The sequence below is a fragment of the Candoia aspera genome, chromosome 1, assembly GCF_035149785.1.
Source record: "Candoia aspera isolate rCanAsp1 chromosome 1, rCanAsp1.hap2, whole genome shotgun sequence".
In the NCBI taxonomy this organism is placed as follows: domain Eukaryota; kingdom Metazoa; phylum Chordata; class Lepidosauria; order Squamata; family Boidae; genus Candoia; species Candoia aspera.
Window position 1 is genome coordinate 296,697,992 of NC_086153.1, and position 18,488 is coordinate 296,716,479.

Consider the following 18,488-nt stretch of genomic DNA (forward strand, 5'->3'; position numbering starts at 1 on the left):
GGCCCAGATGGCTCTCCATCTAGCTGCCTATGAAGCACCTAGGGCTTCAGAAATAATCAGTTAGAGATGTGACATCTTGGAAGGATGGCGATCATCCAGATTTTCTCAGCTCCTATTCTTTTCTTTGATAGCTGTTACCCATGTTGGAGCAAATCTCATAACTGGCCCTCCCATCCTTGGGTGACAGGAATAGGAGCATTAATGAGGAAGTTTTAATTATGCCCTGTTGCCTAATTTGTAGGGGGCCAAAGCAGACAGTTTTTGATTGGCTCTTCTGACTGTCTATTTACTTGATAAGCAGATGCAGGTGCTTTTGATGTCCTCTTGTGCCATTGCCATGATCTAAATCCTTCCTCTTGAATTTGCTATTAACCCCCAGGAAAGCAATTACAACTGCAAAAATTTACTTTTTCCCTGTGTATTTTTTTCCTGTTACATAGTGCTGTTTGGAGGGTAGAGGTTTAAATCAGGTTAGTAGTAGCTTAACTCTTCCCAGTGCAACTGCTCTAATAACAAATTTTACCCTCATGTAGCTTCTTAAAAGTGATAGAAAAGTTCTACTCAAAAAATTTTATTAACCCACCCACTTTTCCCATTAAAAATAAGAACGTAGTCATGCTTTGTTGAATGCAATTGTGCACAGATTTATTAGAGCCTGTGACACATTTACAGTTTAGTCTTGACAATTGTTGTGTATCAAAGCTTAGCATTTTGTTTGTGAAAGTGATTTTAGACAAAGCAACTTCATAGAAGATGTTCACTGTGGATTCCTATGCTTTCAATTATTACCTTAGCAAAACTGTAAGATCACCAGATAATCTGAAGGCTTACATGAATCTTAGTACCTATTGCTTTTTCAAAACTAGATAGAAATGCAAGTATAGAAGATGTATTAACCTAGAATTGAGGTAGCAATGTCCATCAAATGATGTACACAGTCAGGAAATGCCCCCTGAACTTAGTGGACAATCACTTCGGAGTAATAGTTTCTGAATTACTTTAGAAATACCTTTACATTTGTGTAACTGCAGCCAAGTGCTATTCAGTCCCAACAGAGGAAGGAATTTTGAATTGGAGTCTGGGGAATGGAACAAAATGCTCTTAATTTGTCAGCAACCTATTGTGACTGTAGTAATGGTTTTACTGCTAGTGCAGGTGTAGCTTCCAACCTGAGAAGCCCTTTTGCTGATGACTCCTCAGCAAAAGGGCTTGTTGATGCTTTTCCTGGCAGATTTATCTATTGGCTGTAGTACTGTGGTCTGTGCCAGGTGTTTGTGAACTATCTGTAATGCCCCACTTTGCTTTTGCTTCAAGGAATGGGAAGCACTAAAAATAAAGAGCATCCAGATACCTATTATGATGCAGTCCTCATAAATGGCCCCTGGGGTATTTGAGGAGGTATTCTTGGAGTTATTTGGAAGGACATTTCTTCAAGATTCATGAAGTTTGCTTTAGTACAATTTTGAGCAATAATGGAATGTATACTGTTTCTCATTGTCTCAGTCCCATGATTCCTGTGGGCCATTTGGAAGAATAGGGCATTGCTGCAAAGGAATAGAATACCTTGTGAATGAACTTGGGAAATCTGGGAAACCCCCAAGAGTGTAATCTATTTGGAGATTATGCATAAATATCATTGAGTATGTCATGAGTACTGATGGCGAGCTGGAAGGGGCCTCTATCCAGGGGGGAAAATGCATGCGTAGTACTGAGGAATTAAGCAGCCATTCAAAGAGACACAGATCAGACCCGCCTTAACTTTTGGGGTTTATCTGTCTGGGTTTTTCCCACGCTTCTTGAGTTTGTTAGGATTGATGTCCTAACAGTCAGAAATCATGCTGAGATGAGGAGTAGGTCTCTAGTGTTTATTACTGCTACATAAAACAGAATCCTAACAAACTGAAGAAGCGTGGGAAAAACCCAGACAGAGTAGTTAGCTTCTAAAAACTGTTTTTGATGAAATTTCCTTGTTTGATGCATTCCAGTTGGTTAAACCATTTGGACACAATCTATAAAATAAAAAAGCGTGTGGAAGCTGCTCTTTAAGCAGCCTGTTGATGTTACCTCTAAGGATTTCCATGAAGTATTTTGAATTGGAGATAGTCCCTAAGAACATCTAATGATTTTTTATAATCATTCAAAAGGAACCAATACATTACAATGGCCATTCAGGAATCTTCTTATAGTTTATCCTTGAGAAATGGTGGGAAATAAAAATGGCGGTCTCCATTCATGAGTGCAAACATTTTATTTATTTTCAGCATTTTTATCAGACATTTTCTAACAAATATACAAGGTAGGTTATGGTCAAAACAAAATCAATGCAAAAAAATCAAAGTAATTGTTTTAATTCTATCCCAGAACAATGTGATATCCAAAGGCACTGTAGCATAAAAATAGTAGGCAGTAGCTTCTAGTCCCAGTTGCCTGACCTGAAGGTGAGACAGGAGAAAGGAAAAGCAGAATATGTGCTATCTGTGATGGGTCCTGGAAGGTACCTGTGGTTACTGCATGAGACTGCCTGCCTTATTTACCAGATTTCTGGAGGCTGCAGTATATCAGGAAACAGTTTTGACTTTGTTTATCCAACAGGAAAGAAATCTGGGCTTTGAGCACATCTTTTGCAATTCAAGGACCACGTGATGGAGCTTGGAGATGAGGGAGTAGGGAGTGCATTCCAGGCAGATAAGCGTTCCCACAGCTTGCATAGTTTGGAGAGTGCAGAGGGACTGAGGAAGAAAGTTAGACTAGCACTGCCCTAGATTCCCAAAAGTATTTTTCCCTTTAGCTCAGTTAAGGAACCTTTAGTCTGGCAAGATTCTGTGTATGGTAGAAACAATAAAGAACTAGAGTTGGAACTTTGACTCAGAGTTGTTTTTTCGCCAATTAACCTGACAGGACATATGTAATTGTACCAACGTAGAAAGGCTAATGTCACACATCCCTATTTCTTTTTTTTTGTCTGAAAAAGTATGCAAAGTTCAGAGCTGCTTCCTAGATTAGGTTCCACTTTCATTCCATGGATCCTCAAGGATTGTTGGAAAATGTTCATTTGATTCAGCTAGATATGATACAATGGAATACAGTAACTCACTTTCAGAGAGCATATTCTCATGGACAGGTGTAAGCCTGCAAACATCCATGCGTCTTTTCTTGCTGCTCATTGGCATGCACCGCTTCCTCTTCTAGCTGCTGAGGATACCTTGGAGCTCTTTCCATCATTGTCTGCCAGATTGCCCCTAGTCCACAGTGACTGAGGTGACAGCATGACTGCCAGGTAGAGGAAGGCTACTGGAATCCTGATGAGTTAATCTCATCACTTTATCACAAGGCACTTACAGAAATTGCAAGGTGGTGTGAGTAGCTCTTTTCTTCTGGCAGCCAGCCCAGGACTCATAAAAGAAATTGACAGACTTTGTGATGGGGGGCAGGGGGAGATAAAATAACAACAGAGCAGAGGACTTTGTTAAATATTTGAAGACGGTAGTTTATCTTGTCCTGGAATTGCTTGCTTGTGGGGCATACATCCTCATCTTTTGTGTGCTTTTCCTCAAATAAAAGTAAGGGTAGAAGAGAAATTTATTTGTTTTCTTTTAATACAAACTTAATACTGTATACAATTTCCAAAATACAAACCAGAATGCAATTACCTTTGGCTCACATTTTTTGCATTGTAGTTCTCTAATCATAAAATGCACACATGATTAAAATAGCCTGTAATAAGGCATATATGCAGAACATTTGCTTGCAACAATGCATGCATTGGGGGAATGGGGATATACAAACATGTATATAAATTTTGTGCAGACTTAAAATTTATAAACTGACACAGCAGTAGAGGAAAAAAGCATTTTTCCTTGGAACTATGTTAATGCTGTGTATGGGGAGCCTAACAAACAGGGTCATCTACGTTCATTCTTATAGGAAATGTCCTTGCCTACCTTCACACATTGCAGCATGTTGCCTTTATAAATACATACAAGGTCACCTAGTGGCATTACAATATTTTGAGAGTGTTTGTCTAGATTCTTTCTTTTGAATGAGGTGTATTATAAAAGTGATGATCTTCAGACACAGTTTGGTTAATTAATATGACTTAAAGCAATATTTAAACAAAAGCGTTCCAACGTACTAAGTAATGTTACTGGCTGATGAGATCTGGTGTGTGTATGTGTACACACACACACACACACACACACACTGCCCCCCAAATACACACAGGATATTGGACAGTAGCCAACATACATGAGCAGATTTTAGGTCAGGCCACAGTGGTGTCAGTTCCCTGTCTCCTATCTGCCCAAGTCTGCTCCATAGGATCTCAAGCTCTGTGGAGCAGATTTGGGATTAGGCTGAGTATGGAGAAGGGCCATTCCGCTAGTTCCCTGATGGGGAATGTGTGGAATTGTAGAATGGCTTAACTTCAACTTCCAGCAGCCCCAGGCACCATGGACAGTGGCAAGACGGGCTGGGAATTGTAGTTCAGCAATACTAGGAGATCCACAGATTTCTAACTGTAGTCTAACAATGTCCAGATATATAATGACAACACTGGACATAGCTTTTCCTATATGAAATTGATTGTGCATTAAATATACTTTGTAGGAATTGCGTTCTCAGATTTGTAAAAAAAAAAAAAGGAATGAAAGATAAAATGCAGGAATATGGAAAGGGCAAATTTTCTGTTTTGTTTTGTTTTGTTTTTATTCTACCTTCTTTGCGTATATGAAAAGCAAAGATTCCTATTTTTTAAAGTCTGCAACTGGATGGACAGGTATGCCTTGCCAATGCAGTACAATTCTTAACTGGAGATCAAGCTTGCATTTAATTTCCAGCTTTTAGAGACATTTGATACTGCCCTGACTATTGAAATTACTGTGCAGTGCCAGGTTGTAGACTGAATGGAAGCAGATGCATACAGCTCATTGAACTTCTGAACAAGCTCTGTATCCTGAATGTAAATCTGTTGTAGCAGCAAGGCCGTCAGCATGCAGCTCGACAATGGAGAAAACAGCTTCTCCTATGACTGTCCTAAGTGGGTCCTACCTGGTCATCTTCTTCTCATGTCAATTAATCAAATCATATTCCTTTCAGTTGTTGCACATTTCAATCCATCTGAGTCTATCCCTAAAAAGGACAGAGATGCTACATGGTATACCTCTCCTTGCAACAGAGGTCTCTGCTGCAGTGGAAGACTCTCATTTGATCATTCTGACTCTTGACCTGAATGTGAAGGTGATTTAGGGCAATCCATAACCCATTTCTCCCCCCCTCCAGCAAAGAGCTGTTCTTTCATATTAATGCCCATATCATCGTCTCTGAGGCTTCATCATATCCATCACAGTTCTTCTCTGTGTAGTTCAGTCTTGTATTTAATGCTTCATTGCTGAAAGAGTAGGAATTACATGCCCAGCAAAATGCTAACTTTCAGATTTGTAAAATGTAAGCATTTTATACAGTATATGGAAGTTGTACCTGTCTGTGCAGGTAAGTGAAAAGGTAATATCAGACCAGGCCTATATCAAAGCATTTGCAGAATCTTCATGGCTGTTCCTCTGCAACATAATCTTCCAATTCATACCGCTTCCTTAGAAATCCATGATCCCCTCTCCCAACAAACACATATTTTTCTCATTCTAGGCAGCAGACCTCTGGGCAGGGACTGTGCCATTTCTAGACTTAATTATTTCACCATAAGGATTAATTTATGCTGATGCATCATTTAATATGATGCTGTAGTTGTCTTATTATGCCTTTGAATTGTTTTAATGACATTTTATATGGTCTTATTGGCTTGTTTTATTGCATCCTCTTTGGGACTAATTTTAATGAAAAGCAGGCTAAATTTGTTATAAATAAATACAAAAATAAAATGTATCTCAGGCCATTTTATACCCCCTGAGGTTTACATTTCCTATGAGCCTCTGAAGCTATTTCTATGAATGCATGAAAATTAGTATTTGCTAATGTGTCAGAGAGGTATTTGTATCTGTGGGCATGTATAATTCCTCTTCCTCTAATGCCTGTTTTGGAAAGGAAGGCTGAGAGGAGCAGTTTTGATTGCAGAGGCAGTCTTTATGGAGTTGACAGCTCATTGTCCCAGCTTCCATTTTTCTAAGCAACACCCCGCCGCCCCCCCCAGGTCTCCTAGTACAGCATGTAGTTTGATCTTGGGAGAAAAACTAGAGTCAGCTCTGATTCTTGAATTACCTCATACTACTGCTGACTGATTCTTGTTTCCAAACGTTTTTTTTTCCCTTTAGGTCAGAATGATCTTACTGGGGAAAACCGTGTTTGTTCATTCACGTGTTGGCACTAGTTGCATTTGCTGGATAAGATAAGTCTAATCCATGTGAGCTAGAAGCCATTATTAACTGTTCAGTTTCCACTATTGTATTCATTTTAGGTCCATTGTGTGGCATTCTCAGGAAGATACCAAAAATCCAGTGACCAAGAAGAGTCCACTTCCAACACTCATCTTGTGCCTCCCTTTAATTATTTTCCAGCATTTTGTAATATCTTCAGGTGGCTAGGAGCCCTCAGTAAAATGTCCCATAATGCTCTCAACATATTGATTCTCTGGAAATTATGGAATTAAAATGGCAACAATGTAAGAAAGGGCACACAGGAGAGCCCTTTTGTTGAAGACTCCCTCAAACCTCGAGCTGGCCTTCTGCACTCTGTCATTTGAAGCACTTTTTTCCCAACCAATCCCTCCGTCCCTCCCTCCCTTCTATGGGAGGTCACACAACTCCATGATAATTCTGGATGGCTTACAACAATAAAAACAGTACAGAACCATAGCAAAGCAGAAATTCAGGGTAGGCACAGCAACAGAGAAGACCTGCTTCCTGGGTCACATCAGATGATACTGTTTGATCAATGGGACCTGGAACATGCCAACTTTGTCCAATCAAACAGATGGGCAGAAACTACCAGAGACAGATGGTCCCTCAGATAGCCAGGCCCTATGCCATGAGGGGCTTTATAAGTAGTAACCAGCATCCTGAATTGCAGCTGGAAGCTAATTGGCAACCAGTGAGCTCACACAGTGGAGGTATGTCCGATACTGCCTGTGCCAGTGCAGTCTGGACCAACTAAAGTTTCTGAATAGTTTTCAAGGACAACCCCTTGGGGTGATTAGGGTATGAGTTACTGGAGGGCTTCCCAGTCCAGAAACAGGTGCAACTAGATGAACCTGGTGAAGGCCTTCCTAGCCATAGCTGCCAACTGCTCTCAGGCAGAAGCTGCAACTCCAGGAAAACCCTGAGATTGTGCACCAATCCCAAATGGAGAAGTGCTAACCCATCCAGGACCAAAGACAGACATTCACCAAGATTGGGTTAGGTTTGCTGAGTTGGGAGAAGAGTGCCTGCAGAGATGAAACATGAGGAAAGTCAAGTAGCACTATTTAAAAAGCAAAGCTTTAGACTAGCTTCTATGATTAAAGAGGTGAGTGATGGATGAGGAAGAGTAGCATCCACTTGCAACAGATCTGTTCCTGTTCAAGAGGTGAAACAGAGTTTCTGCATTTCATTTCCTCAGCAGTAAATGTAATTGTTTTTGAGAAAATGGTCTTAGAACAGTAGATGATTATAAATGGAATGTGAAGCAATAGTGTGATATGGCTTCAAAACAAAAAAGACAGAAGGAATCAGAAATGTGTAGCCTTGAAAAGACAAGATTGAAAGAAGATATGATAGCACTCTTTAAATATCAAGGCCTGTTCTCTATCATCCCAGAGTACTGACTGGAAAATAATGATTTTAAGTTACAGCAAGACTAGTTGAATGATAGGAAATACTTCTGAACATTAGGAGCAGTTTAATAGTGGATGTAATTAGATGTAATCAGAGAGGCGGTGGGCTCACTTTCCTGAATGTGTCCAATAAGAAGCTAGAAAACCCCCTGTCATGCCTGCTTTAATTTGGATTCTTGCATGAAGCGAGGGTTGGACACTTTCAGTCTAAATGACTTTTTCCACTCTTACGATATTACAGCCTGGAACCATATCCAGAAGATGGATCCTCCTTTCATACACACAGTTTCCATCTCCCTAGAATCACTCCCTTCTAAGGGGAGTGGAGAATTTTTTACTGCCTCTGATGGATTCTGATATGGTAGTCGTAAATTGAGAAGGGGGGCTTATTCCTCCCCTCCCATGCACTGTGGCCTTAATCCAGTCCAGGCATTCACTGTTACTTTTGAGTAAAGATGATATGGGGAGTATATTTAGCATAGCATGCATTTTGCCCTTCAGAGGTCTATCTATTTGTGTTTGTGTCTGGCCCTGAATCAGCAAATACTGTCCTTTCTGAGAAACACACCCAATGTAGGAAATCGAGGCTGGGGTTATTAATGTAGAAGGGAGTGCAATAAATAGTATTTTGTCATGGGTTCATTCAACCACAGTGCTTGATCTGATAACTGCACTGTTTTGAACTCAGGTATGAGACCATATAATATGCCAGGTAGAAGTGCAGGTCCTCATGAGCAAATCTGACAGTGCGAGGAAAGTCAAAGAAAAGGAAATAGAAACGTATGTGCTTCATTGCTTGAGATTTCAGAGTGGCAGCCTGGAGGCCTGAAAGCTGTTTGACTCTCAGAATTGGCTCTGATGGATCAACTCAGGAGTCACCTTTCTCATTACATTCATGACCCCAAAATCCCCCCCTTGGATATCTCCTTTAGCAAATCGTTGAGGCAGACCCATAAGAAGCGCTTTACAACAATGGCAGGAAAATTCACAACTGTGGTTTTAGACCAACAAGGATGGTTTTTACGGCAGCCCACTAAAAATCTGTTTTAGCTTTTAAATGATTTAATTGTGCTGATTTGTTTGATGTTTCCTTTGGAATGAATGTTTAGCAGTGGAAGCCTTGTTCAAAAGCCACCACACCACAAACTAAGAAGCTGAAATGGGGAAATACTTTTCAGCTTCCCCAGCTGTTTCCTTGCTGTTTTAGGTTGTGCATAGAATATTTTTATTTTAGTAAGAAAGCAAGAAGAATTAATTCTCGATTGCCCAAGAACTCTGGCATTTCTTTCTCCATCAATCTCATCAAATCTCATTCCATGCAAAGAGCTTTTGCAAACTACTGTGAAATAGTCTTGATTGCTAGAGTTAATCAGAGCCAAGAAAAACTTAACCTACGTTTACGTAATTGTGCTTGTATGAATGTGTCCAAGAGAAGGAAAAGAAATATTTGCCTCCAGATATATAGTTCAGCTCTAGACTTAATGGTGTTTGGGCAGAGGGATGTTCTTTAGATGGGAGCATGCATTGCATCACTTTACAGTGTGGTAAGCCAGTCCAGCTGTTCATGTGCTTTCCATGTCATTCTGAAGAATGAAACCAAAGTATTGTTCTGATGGTTCCACTATTTCTATCTGTCTTAAGGATGAATTATTTGCCAAAATTACATATCTCCAAACATCTTTACTAAGAATCCATGTGATTCTTAGAATGAGCCAGTTTCTCATTGGAGATTGAGGAGAAGATTCAAGTGGCAACTCCTATTGAGTCACAAAGCTCCGCTTGGGCTGGTTACCCTCCCTTGGCTAAATGTACCATAAAGCATCTTGGAGGAGAAAAATGGAGGCTCCTTGGGAAATGTCCAGGATTCACATACACCATTTGGGATTATTCTATTTCAAGTCAAATGAATGAATGAATGAATGAATGAATGAATGAATGAATGAATGAATGTTTTATTCAGACTCTTTATGTTTTGACATATTGGGCCCAGTACAGGAATCCCCAGACAACCTTGTTGTTAAGGTATTTCCAGGGCAAACAAGTGAATTGGTCCAAGGAACATATGTAGATTGGTGCTTCTAATGTACTAGTATTTCCTCTGATTCCGGCAGACAGACTTTGGTCAACATAGTAGTTCCTATGTGTTTTCAGGAGAGTATTTTAAGAGCATGCTTGCATCTGTCCTCACTTTTGTTTCACTTCTTATTTGCAGGGAACATTGAATATAGTTGCCCAGCTACCAATGAGTGTGAAATCACAAAACGGAGGCGCAAATCCTGTCAGGCCTGTCGCTTTATGAAATGCCTCAAAGTGGGGATGCTGAAAGAAGGTAAGGTGTGGCTGCAGTGTGCTTTCTATCTGTTTGTGAGCACCTGAAGGGGGGAAAAAACCTGATGTTTTGGTGTAGGCAGGAAGAAATGGCATAAGTGGTTAGAATTTGAGGTGATTGGAAAAGGAGCATAACGACATGCCATATAGTAAAATTCTGTTGCAACCTGGATGAAAAAGCAAAAGCAGATGAAATTTAGTCACTGGTCTTTCTGTCTGGGAACAATGTCTGCAGGGTAGTGGGTTGAAGAAGCCTGATCTATAAAAGCATTCTGTTGCCATTAACAGACATGTGAAAATCATCTATTGGTATACTTTGAGTAAACCTGCCAGTGGACAGTATACTTTCTCATTATGTGCAAGATTTCTGGTTTTTTGTAGTAATGAGGAAATCTCCCAAAATGCATTGATCAGGGGACATTGGCCCAAAGGGCTGTTTCTCACATGCAGTCTCTCAAGCAACATTATCATCACTGAGTTTTCTAGAGGATTTGTTTCCAAACTGCAGTGAGGAGAACTGTGTTTCTGCTAAACATGGCAATGAATTATTTGGAAAATTCTGAAAGAGTGTGCCCCCATTCAGGCCATCACTTGTTCCCAACTGTATATACAAAGGATCTTGGTAGATGATTTTTCACACTTTATTATTTTTCACCTTTCTTCAGCAGTTCACTATAGACAATCTTAAGGCTGGTACCAGGGTAGCAGGAGTGGGTAGGAGGAATTTGGCGAAGTGCATTTTAAACATCCTTTATTTGCAGATTTCCTTGTCCTCCATGACTACAGGTTTAATAGATGGAAGTAAGAGAAAGCTGGGAAGCTACAATTTAACATTTTCCGGAATGCTCTGGACTGATGCTATACTGGGTGTTGCTGGATCTTGAGGGAAATTTAATATTGTGGCATCTGTGACTCAGGCATTAACTGGGGCTCTCTCAGTTACCCAAGGATGTTAGGACAAACTGATTCAAAACTCAAGGAAGTTAATATTGAAAATGCTGAATTTTGCCAAACTAGGCAGACACCAAAAAGTTCAAAATTGTGCATGTAACTGTGATATCATGGCTGGTTAATGGCTGTACTCTTACTGCTAGTGTTGTTACTGGTTAAGTGCTTAGACCAGGATATCTCTAAGATCAAGACAGGACACAATTCTAAGTCTTTCTGGGTGGCTCTAATCCTATAGCCTGGCAATTATTTCAGGTCTGTTTTTCTTGTATTTTCTTTATGGGAAAAATATAGTCACTATTGTATATGAAGAATACTCAAGCTTTTAACTGTAATTAATATTTTGAACCCTATTTTCAGTTAGACAGCTTGAGTCCTATCTATCATCTCTATCTATCATCCATCCATCCATCCATCCATCCATCCATCCATCCATCCATCCATCCATCATCTTTGATAATAAATAAACTTCTGAATCAGCTTATAATTAAAGCAAACAAGAATATAAAAGCAAAACAAAGTAGGGGAATGGCTGAAAAACAATCAGTCCAATTACTTTCATCTCACTGTCCCTTGCCTCAGAATGTAGAGGATCTTAGAGAAGGTCTTTAGATAAGGGCATTGTTAGGGGAGGTTTAAAAAAAAGGCAAGATAGTAGTAGCACTATTGAAGCACTATTTTGGTTTGCAGGGTTTCAGTCACAGCCACCATCTTGATTTTTTTTTTTTTACTCACCCCAGCCTTAAATTATATTTGGCCAGGGGTGTGTGGAATAGTACATCAGCAGATATGTGTTGATGGTGTACTGGCTTACCATCATCAAATATTGTCACTTCTTTTAATCTGATGTGCTGTTTGCATTTATATTTTGGTTATTTAAATTACTGTTTTGTAAATCACCAAGGATAAATTAAATAAATAAATACTACATAGAAACTCACCAGAGAGAAATCATTTTCTTGGCTTTGCTATATGAAGTTGGGGAAAAACTTCCTATAGATTCTGTTTCTCTGATGAGCAGCTAAGGATCTCATTTGTGAAATAGCCTTCACTTCCCCATTTATTATTAGGGCAATTCATTTATTAAATCCTCCACAGAATACAGCATGCAAGCTATTGAGTCCTCAGGGCTTCTTCATCTGCAGCAGCAGGTGTGAAGAGGAAAACAGGTTAAAAGATGGATGATGTTAAAGTGATTGAGTCTCTGTACTTTTACTCTCAAGATGCAATGAGTGAAGAGGTAGCGGCCATTCAAATTAGGCTGTACTAGATACCGTGAAAGTTTCAGATTGCATCTAGGACTGCCCCTAAGAATACTAAGATGAAAAACGTAATGTAGGATATTCTTTTTTTAGAAAGGGGCACGGGGCTAGATTCTGTTTGTTATCTGGATCTGTCTTCATCCTTACTTGAAGAAAATGGGTACTTGGGCAGAAAGGGAAAAAAAGGGATCAGAATGAAACTAGACTATTTTTGTATTTTAAAAGCTGGAGATCTTAAGGTAAATGTAAAAAGCTGCATAACCTTATGCAAGAGAACATGAGCTGGGTTGCTTTACCCAGTAGCTAAATGTCTCCTCAGAGTAAAAAAAAATCTGCTTTCAGGTGATATGTGGCCTAAACACACGTGTACAAAATATTTCAGACTGAAGCCTGCGGATCTTTTTACATTGGTGAGGTCAGCCCTGTGACTCTTTTGGTTTAGGATGTTAATGGAAACCTAATAAAACATTTGCCTCTTTTAAAGGCAGAGGATTGGCATATTAAAGCATTGTCTTCTGCCAATCAAAGCCAAAAGAATGTTTCTCCTCTATTCTCTGATTTGTTTCATGTGATTTAGTCTTTGTTGTTGTTGTTTATTCGTTTAGTTGCTTCCGACTCTTCATGACTTCATGGACCAGCCCATGCCAGAGCTTCCTGTCGGTCGTCGACACCCCCAGCTCCCCCAGGGACGAGTCCATCACCTCTAGAATATCATCCATCCATCTTGCCTTTGGTCGGCCCCTCTTCCTTTTGCCTTCCACTCTCCCTAGCATCAGCATCTTCTCCAGGGTGTCCTGTCTTCTCATGATGTGGCCAAAGTATTTCAGTTTTGCCTTTAATATCATTCCCTCAAGTGAGCAGTCTGGCTTTATTTCCTGGAGGATGGACTGGTTGGATCTTCTTGCAGTCCAAGGCACTCTCAGAATTTTCCTCCAACACCACAGTTCAAAAGCATCGATCTTCCTTCTCTCAGCCTTCCTTATGGTCCAGCTCTTGCAGCCATATGTTACTACGGGGAACACCATTGCTTTAACTATGCGGGCCTTTGTTGTCAGTGTGATGTCTCTGCTCTTAACTATTTTATCGAGATTTGTCATTGCTCTTCTCCCAAGGATTAAGCGTCTTCTGATTTCCTGACTGCAGTCAGCATCCGCAGTAATCTTTGCACCTAGGAATACAAACTCTTTCACTGCTTCTACATTTTCTCCCTCTATTTGCCAGTTATCAATCAAGCTGGTTGCCATAATCTTGGTTTTTTTGAGGTTTAGCTGCAAGCCAGCTTTTGCACTTCCTTCTTTCACCTTCATCATAAGGCTCCTCAGTTCCTCTTCACTTTCAGCCATCAAAGTGGTATCAACTGCATATCTGAGATTGTTAATGTTTCCTCCAGCGATTTTAACTCCAGCCTTGGATTCCTCAAGCCCAGCTTGTCGCATGATGTGTTCTGCATACAAGTTGAATAGGTAGGGTGAGAGTATACAGCCCTGCCGTACTCCTTTCCCAATCTTAAACCAGTCCGTTGTTCCATGGTCTGTTCTTACTGTTGCTACTTGGTCGTTATACAGATTCTTCAGGAGGCATACAAGATGACTTGGTGTCCCCATACCACTAAGAACTTGCCACAATTTGTTATGGTCCACACAGTCAAAGGCTTTAGAATAGTCAATAAAACAGAAATAGATGTTTTTCTGAAACTCCCTGGCTTTTTCCATTATCCAGCGGATATTGGCAATTTGGTCTCTAGTTCCTCTGCCTTTTCTAAAGCCAGCTTGTACATCTGGCAATTCTCGCTCCATGAACTGCTGAAGTCTACCTTGAAGGATCTTGAGCATTACCTTACTGGCATGTGAAATGAGTGCCACTGTTCGATAGTTTGAACATTCTTTAGTGTTTCCCTTTTTTGGTATGGGGATATAAGTTGATTTTTTCCAATCTGATGGCCATTCTTGTGTTTTCCAAATTTGCTGGCATATAGCATGCATTACCTTGACAGCATCATCTTGTAAGATTTTGAACAGTTCAGCTGGGATGCCATCATCTCCTGCTGCCTTCTTATTAGCAATGCTTCTTAAGGCCCACTCAACCTCACTCTTCAGGATGTCTGGCTCTAGCTCACTGACCACACCGTCAAAGCTATCCCCGATATTGTTATCCTTCCTATACAGGTCTTCTGTATATTCTTGCCACCTTTTCTTGATCTCTTCTTCTTCTGTTAGGTCCTTGCCATCTTTGTTTTTGATCATACCCATTTTGGCCTGGAATTTACCTCCAATGTTTCTAATTTTCTGGAAGAGGTCTCTTGTCCTTCCTATTCTATTGTCTTCTTCCACTTCCGCACATTGCTTGTTTAAAAATAATTCCTTATCTCTTCTGGCTAACCTCTGGAATTTTGCATTTAATTGGGCATATCTCCCCCTATCACTGTTGCCTTTTGCTTTCCTTCTATCTTGGGCTACTTCTAGTGTCTCAGCAGACAGCCACTTTGCCTTCTTGGTTTTCTCTTTCTTTGGGATGTATTTTGTTGCCGCCTCCTGAACAATGCTGCGAACTTCTGTCCAGAGTTCTTCCGGGACCCTATCTACTAAGTCCAGTCCCTTAAATCTATTCTTCACCTCCACTGCATATTCCTTAGGAATATTAGTGAGCTCATATCTAGCTGATCTGTGGGTCTTCCCTAATCTCTTTAGTCTGATCCTAAATTGTGCAAGAAGAAGTTCGTGATCTGAACTACAGTCAGCTCCAGGTCTTGTTTTTGCCGACTGTACAGATGTCCACCACCTTTGGCTGCAAAGGATGTAATCAATCTGATTTCGGTGTTGTCCATCTGGTGAAGTCCATGTATAAAGCCATCTCTTAGGTTGTTGGAAGAGAGTGTTTGTTATGCAGAGTGAATTGTCTTGGCAAAATTCTATCAGCCTATGTCCTGCTTCGTTTTGTTCTCCCAGGCCATACTTACCTGTAATTCCAGGTGTCATTTGACTGCCCACCTTAGCATTCCAGTCTCCTGTGATGAAAATAACATCTCTTTTAGGTGTGTTGTCCAGTAGGTGCTGCAGATCCTCACAGAACTGCTTTACTTCAGCTTCTTCAGCATTTGTGGTTGGGGCGTATATTTGGATCACTGTGATGTTAGATGGCTTGCCCTGAATTCGAATTGAGATCATTCTGTCGTTTTTTGGATTGTATCCAAGCACTGCTTTAGCCACTTTACTATTAATTATGAAGGCTACTCCATTTCTTCTGTGGTCCTCTTGTCCACAGTAGATCTGGTGGTCATTTGATGTGAAGTGGCCCATTCCAGTCCATTTCAGTTCACTGACACCCAAAATGTCTATCTTTAATCTTGACATCTCACCAATAACCACATCCAATTTGCCCTGGCTCATAGATCTTACATTCCAGGTTCCAATGGTGTGTTGATCCTTAGAACATTGGATTCGCCGTTCACCACCAGCACCGTTGGCCACTAGCCATCCTTTCGGCTTTGAGCTAGCTGCGTCATCACGTCTGGGGCTAGTTGAGCTCATCCTCTGTTCCTCCCCAGTAGCATTTTGACCATCTTCCGACCTGGGGGTCTCATCTTCCGATGGTATACCGGCATATCTCTGGTTGTACTGATCCGTTTAGTTTTCACGGCAAGAATACTGGGGTGGGTTGCCATTACCTTCCCCAGGGATCGCATTTAGTCTGACCTCTCTGTCATGACCTTCCCGTCTTGGGTGGCCCTTCACGGTTTAGCTCATGGCATCATTGAGGTGCTCAAGCTCCAGCACCATGACAAGGTAATGATCCTTTGCTGTTGAGGTGATTTAGTCTAGTTTTTTCCTTTTTCTTATAATACCAAGACATCTTTATACCAGCTTGCCTAAATTCAGGAGGGCACACCTTCCCTTGGCCTGAGGGCTGCATCAGTCTTTGCAAGGCACATCAAGAGAGAAATTCCAAAAGCAGGCAAGGCCAGGCCCTTTTTGGAGGGGGTCTGAAAGTTTTAATGGGTAAAATAAGCAACCTAAGCACTTGCAAGGCTTAAGGCATGCATTTTGCCCCTGAAAACTTTCCAAAACAGGCCAAAAAGGATGCAAATGTTTGTCTCCACCCAATTATAGAGTTTAATTCAGGTCAAGTCAGTGGCTGTTTTGTTATTGAGGTTCAAAATCTAGAATTATTCTGTGTACTATGCAGTAATATTAATTAATTGTTTTATTCTAGAAAATTTATATGGCCGCTTATACCATATATGAACTCTAGGTGGCTAACAACAATCAACAAAAACAATGTAATAAAACCTCTAAAGCTAAAGCAAAAAAATAATTAAATTAATTATAATACAATAGCCAAGGCATTGTATAACAGACTCAACCACACAAACCACACTTTTATTTGGTTCATCTAACATCTCAGTCCAGCATCTGGAGGAAAAGCCAGGTCTTCATTATCATCCAGAAGGCCACTGTGTATCTAACTCTTGCAGTTGCTTCAGAAGGCAGTAGCCTGACCCATGATTGAGTACATGCCTCTTCTGGTTGCTGTTGCTTCTTTTGAGACAGCCCACCATTCTAGGTTTCCACTTCTGCAATATGGGCAGCTTACTACCCAGTGCAGGAATGGGTGACATTTAACTGACTTGGAGCCAGAACTTACCTTCCCAATCCTTCCAGAGGGCTACAGGAGGCAGTCCACTGACTCTGTGTTGTCATGATGTCATTGGAAGGGTGGAACCAATTTTTCTGTTTTTCAGTTTTTACTGGTTTTAAGTATGGTTTTGGCATCCCAGCTGAACTGTTCAAAATCTTACAAGATGATGCTGTCAAGGTAATGCATGCTATATGCCAGCAAATTTGGAAAACACAAGAATGGCCATCAGATTGGAAAAAATCAACTTATATCCCCATACCAAAAAAGGGAAACACTAAAGAATGTTCAAACTATCGAACAGTGGCACTCATTTCACATGCCAGTAAGGTAATGCTCAAGATCCTGCAAGGTAGACTTCAGCAGTTCATGGAGCGAGAATTGCCAGATGTACAAGCTGGGTTTAGAAAAGGCAGAGGAACTAGAGACCAAATTGCCAATATCCGCTGGATAATGGAAAAAGCCAGGGAGTTTCAGAAAAACATCTATTTCTGTTTTATTGACTATTCTAAAGCCTTTGACTGTGTGGACCATAACAAATTGTGGCAAGTTCTTAGTGGTATGGGGATACCAAGTCATCTTGTATGCCTCCTGAAGAATCTGTATAACGACCAAGTAGCAACAGTAAGAACAGACCATGGAACAATGGACTGGTTTAAGATTGGGAAACGAGTACGGCAGGGCTGTATACTCTCACCCTACCTATTCAACTTGTATGCAGAACACATCATGTGACAAGCTGGGCTTGAGGAATCCAAGGCTGGAGTTAAAATCGCTGGAGGAAACATTAACAATCTCAGATATGCAGATGATACCACTTTGATGGCTGAAAGTGAAGAGGAACTGAGGAGCCTTATGATGAAGGTGAAAGAAGAAAGTGCAAAAGCTGGCTTGCAGCTAAACCTCAAAAAAAGCAAGATTATGGCAACCAGCTTGATTGATAACTGGCAAATAGAGGGAGAAAATGTAGAAGCAGTGAAAGAGTTTGTATTCCTAGGTGCAAAGATTACTGCGGATGCTGACTGCAGTCAGGAAATCAGAAGACGCTTAATCCTTGGGAGAAGAGCAATGACAAATCTCGATAAAATAGTTAAGAGCAGAGACATCACACTGACAACAAAGGCCCGCATAGTTAAAGCAATGGTGTTCCCCGTAGTAACATATGGCTGCGAGAGCTGGACCATAAGGAAGGCTGAGAGAAGGAAGATTGATGCTTTTGAACTGTGGTGTTGGAGGAAAATTCTGAGAGTGCCTTGGACTGCAAGAAGATCCAACCAGTCCATCCTCCAGGAAATAAAGCCAGACTGCTCACTTGAGGGAATGATATTAAAGGCCAAACTGAAATACTTTGGCCACATAATGAGAAGACAGGACACCCTGGAGAAGATGCTGATGCTAGGGAGAGTGGAGGGCAAAAGGAAGAGGGGCCGACCAAGGGCAAGGTGGATGGATGATATTCTAGAGGTGACGGACTCGTCCCTGGGGGAGCTGGGGGTGTTGACGACCGACAGGAAGCTCTGGCGTGGGCTGGTCCATGAAGTCACGAAGAGTTGGAAGCG

At 40.9% G+C, this 18,488-nt stretch overlaps 1 protein-coding gene across 3 annotated transcripts in view; it reads left to right on the forward strand.

Moving 5' to 3' along the window:
* Nucleotides 1-18,488, forward strand: part of ESRRB (estrogen related receptor beta) — a 59,573-nt gene that overhangs the window by 9,783 nt on the left and 31,302 nt on the right. For 2 of the 3 annotated variants that reach the window (XM_063290143.1, XM_063290144.1), the window contains exon 2: nucleotides 9,972-10,088. The exons of the other annotated variant lie outside the window; for it this stretch is intronic. In XM_063290143.1, the coding sequence (XP_063146213.1) occupies nucleotides 9,972-10,088 (117 nt within the window). The remainder of the gene's footprint in view (nucleotides 1-9,971; nucleotides 10,089-18,488) is intronic. 3 annotated transcript variants of the gene reach the window in all.